Here is a 3,518-nt window from a genome sequence, read left to right on the forward strand (position 1 = left end):
ATTCTGAGAATAAAGTCAGAATGCTGACTTTAAAGTCAGAATTTGAAAAAAAATGTATGCAGTGGCCCTAATACTCTTCCGTACTAGCATAATTTGTGTAAATCCAAAGACCCGGTGAGTCCTTTTTTCACATGAATTGGCGATATCCAGCAATGCCTGTCTGTTGTATGTAAGCAGTGCATGACATTTGTGCACTGCAGAAAAAGTAAAAAACACACAAAAAAGAAGAAAAAACCGGCATTCAGGACGCACAAACACATTTGCCTCGGTGGGGCCATGTTGTTTAAACTGGGTGTGTTTGTGATACGCCACAGCTGTTAATAAACAGTGTGCAGTTGGCTGAAGAATGTACACATTCAACTACACAGCTGAGTCTCTGGACCTGTTCAGTGCCCGAGTCTTCACATGAAAACCTCAGACTGCAACATCCAGGTAGTCCTACACACCCTTTGCTGCTGATTTTGTGTGTCATTTTGCACTCACCCAGTGGGAGATGCTGGCGGAGCAGTGTATACACAGCAGGCCACTCTTTCTAAGTCCACCAAGTGTGAAGAGTGGTGCTGTTCTCAGCCTGTTTTTGGAAACACAAACATGTGGTTGTGCGTTGTGCCTCACCTGACTCAGCAACCTGCGAGATGTCGACCCCCTGCTCTGCAGCCATGAAGCCCAAGATAGAGAACACAACAAAACCAGCAAAGAAACTGGTTCCGCTGTTTATCAGAGCCAAAATGAAGGCGTCCCTGCAGAGAACAGGAAGCAGGAGGAACATTCAGGCGTCTCAGGGGCACCAGTGGATACTGGGAGCTTGTCCCTCCCTCTGATTATTAACAGCTGTTTCTTTCTGGATTTTCTTTTGTTTCTGTAAGATCGTGTGTGTGTGTGTGTGTGTGTGTGTGTGTGTGTGTAGCAGTCGTTGTTGAAGCGGTTGTAGCTGCCCAGTGCAGTCAGAGCTCCCAGTCCGATGGCGTAGGAGAAGAAGATCTGTGTGCCGGCGTCTATCCACACCTGCAGAAAGGTCAGAGGTCAAAGCTGTCATAGCTTGTCATCTGCTGTCACACTGAGATCAGGGACTCAGTCTGGTCCCAGTCCAACAGTGAACTGACCTGAGCCTCCCCCAGTTTGGTCCAGTTGGGTTTGATGTAATACATGATGCCGTCGTAGGCTCCAGGAAGTGTGACTCCTCGGACCAGCAGGATGACGAGGACCACGTAGGGGAAGGTTGCTGTGAAGTACACAATCTGAAACACACAGCGCCACCAGAAACAAAAAGGTTTTCATGAATCCCAGAGAAATTATCTGTCGGAAGGGAAAGGTTATCAAATCTGTGACTGATGTGTAAAACCTGACGCGTTGTCCTTTGTACCAGTTTTCACTTAGAAATACTGAGAAACTGGTGAATATGGACTAATGGCAGACGCCATGAGAAGCCACTTCCTTCGTTAGTACCAGGGCTCCTTCACTGCTGATACTAAACCTGCAGCTCCAACCCAGAAAAAACACCAGTAGGGTCCTTTAACGGGGTCTATGAGTATCAGGCCAGGAAAACAACTGTGAACAAACATGAGAAGAAACCAAACACGAACCTGATCTGAGTAAACACACACAGCTTCGGCACCATGGAGCGCGTCTGGTCCCGGCGTGAGTCAGGTTTCAAGAATCCCACACATCCATCAAAATCTAACCCCAAAGAGCCCGTAACCCTGGACCTAAACCTGGTTCCGATCTGAACCCCGAGACCAAGTCTGAACCCTCTAACAGCCCTGTGAAGGGGTGAGGATCACAAAACTGTCCTCAGAGAGTAGAAATGTCCTCACAGCCATGGCACTGACTTCAAGTTTGTCCACACAGCCACAAAAAGAGTGAAATCATAAAAATCATTTCTGTACCGGAGTCCGATTCCCTGTGTGTCCAACAACTCAGCCAGTAACTCTGATTCTGCTCCATTCAGAACAACTATTAACCATTTACTGATCAAATAAGACAATCATTCCATGATCTTCTAATCACTTTAACAATCTATTTGTAATGTTACCAGTCTTATTTTTCTGTTCTCAAATGTATTAATCTTTTATTAATTTATTTCAATATTTTATTGTTTTGTGTTCTTGCCTTTCATCTGCTGCATTAATTTGCCTGATTAGTCGTTTTAATCTCAACTTTCTCTAGTAAAACACTGCTCAGACAGATGCTGGATGAAAACTATTAGTGCTAGTTGTGGATTTCTGGTTTTGATGTAAACATTTGTCTTTACCACTGAGTTTTTCCTTAGAATTCATGTCAATGAAAATAAAGCCACCTACGAAGGCCAACTCTCTCTCTCTTTTTCCTCAGTGTATGTTGGCCTCTCACGCCCAGCTCTGACCCAGCGCTCGGCTTTCAGCCTCCTGCCGCCAACCAGCAACAGGAACTGTTTCTGCAGGTACTGAGAGCCGTGTGAACCAGAGTCCAAGCAGCAGGTTTCTGCTGGAGGCTCGCAGTGGTCGGCCAGTCGGGCCACAGAGTTCTGGTCTCATGTGTCCAGGCTTGCAGAGTTCTGTGGATGACCTGCAACTTCTTACTTCTAGACTCTGACAAAACTGAAGTTATTGTGCTTGGGCCTGAAAACCTTAGAAATCTGCTGTCTAATCATATAGTTACTTTAGATGACATAGCTCTTGCCTCCAGTACTACTGTGAGGAACCTTGGAGTCATCTTTGATCAGAATATGTCCTTTAAATCACACATAAACCAAGTCTCTAGATCTACTTTCTTTCACCTGCGCAATATTGCAAAAATCAGGAGCATCCTGTCTCAAAGTGATGATGAAAAACTGGTCAATGCATTTGTCACTTCCAGGCTGGACTACTGTAACTCTTTACTATAAGTATATCCCAATAATTCCCTAAAAAGCCTCCAGTTAATCCAAAATGCTGCAGCCAGAGGACTGACAGGAACGAGCAAGAGAGATCATATCTCTCCCATATTAGCTTCTCTCCACTGGCTCCCTGTAAAATTCAGAATAGAATTTAAAATCCTTCTCCTAACATACAAAGCCCTTAATGACAAGGCTCCATCGTATCTTAAAGACCTCGTAGAGCCTTATCATCCTAACAGAGCACTTCGCTCTCACAGTGCAGGTTTACTTGTGGTTCCTAGAGTCCACAGAAGCAGAATGGGAGGCAGAGCCTTTAGCTATCAAGCTCCTCTCCTATGGAACCAACTCCCAGTCTCAGTTCGGGAGGCGGACACCCTCTCTACCTTTAAGACTAGACTTGAGACGTTCCTTTTTGATAAAGCTTATAGTTAGGGCTGGATCAGGTGACCATGAGCCTTCCCTTAGTTATGCTGCTATAGGCCTAGGCTGCTGGGGGGCCCCATGATGCTCTGAGTTTCTCTCCCCTTTCCTCTCTTCTCCTCTCCTCTCCTCTCTCTCCCTATGCTTCTATATGCCACCATTACACATCACTAACTTTGTGTCTCCGCCCTCCCGTAGTGTGTCCTCTCCCTCTCCCTGTACTTTTCTGCAGGTTGCCCTGGCC

The 3,518-nt window shown here is 45.8% G+C and overlaps 1 protein-coding gene across 3 annotated transcripts in view; it reads right to left on the reverse strand.

Moving 5' to 3' along the window:
* Positions 1 to 3,518, reverse strand: part of slc6a8 (solute carrier family 6 member 8) — a 35,545-nt gene that overhangs the window by 11,957 nt on the left and 20,070 nt on the right. For all 3 annotated transcript variants that reach the window (XM_020614982.1, XM_020614983.1, XM_020614984.1), the window contains 3 exons: positions 1,104 to 1,238; positions 905 to 1,005; positions 616 to 743 (listed from right to left, as the gene is read on the reverse strand). In XM_020614982.1, the coding sequence (XP_020470638.1) occupies positions 616 to 743; positions 905 to 1,005; positions 1,104 to 1,238 (364 nt within the window). The remainder of the gene's footprint in view (positions 1 to 615; positions 744 to 904; positions 1,006 to 1,103; positions 1,239 to 3,518) is intronic.

Source organism: Monopterus albus, unplaced genomic scaffold, assembly GCF_001952655.1.
Source record: "Monopterus albus unplaced genomic scaffold, M_albus_1.0 scaffold155.1, whole genome shotgun sequence".
NCBI classification, from domain to species: Eukaryota; Metazoa; Chordata; class Actinopteri; order Synbranchiformes; family Synbranchidae; genus Monopterus; species Monopterus albus.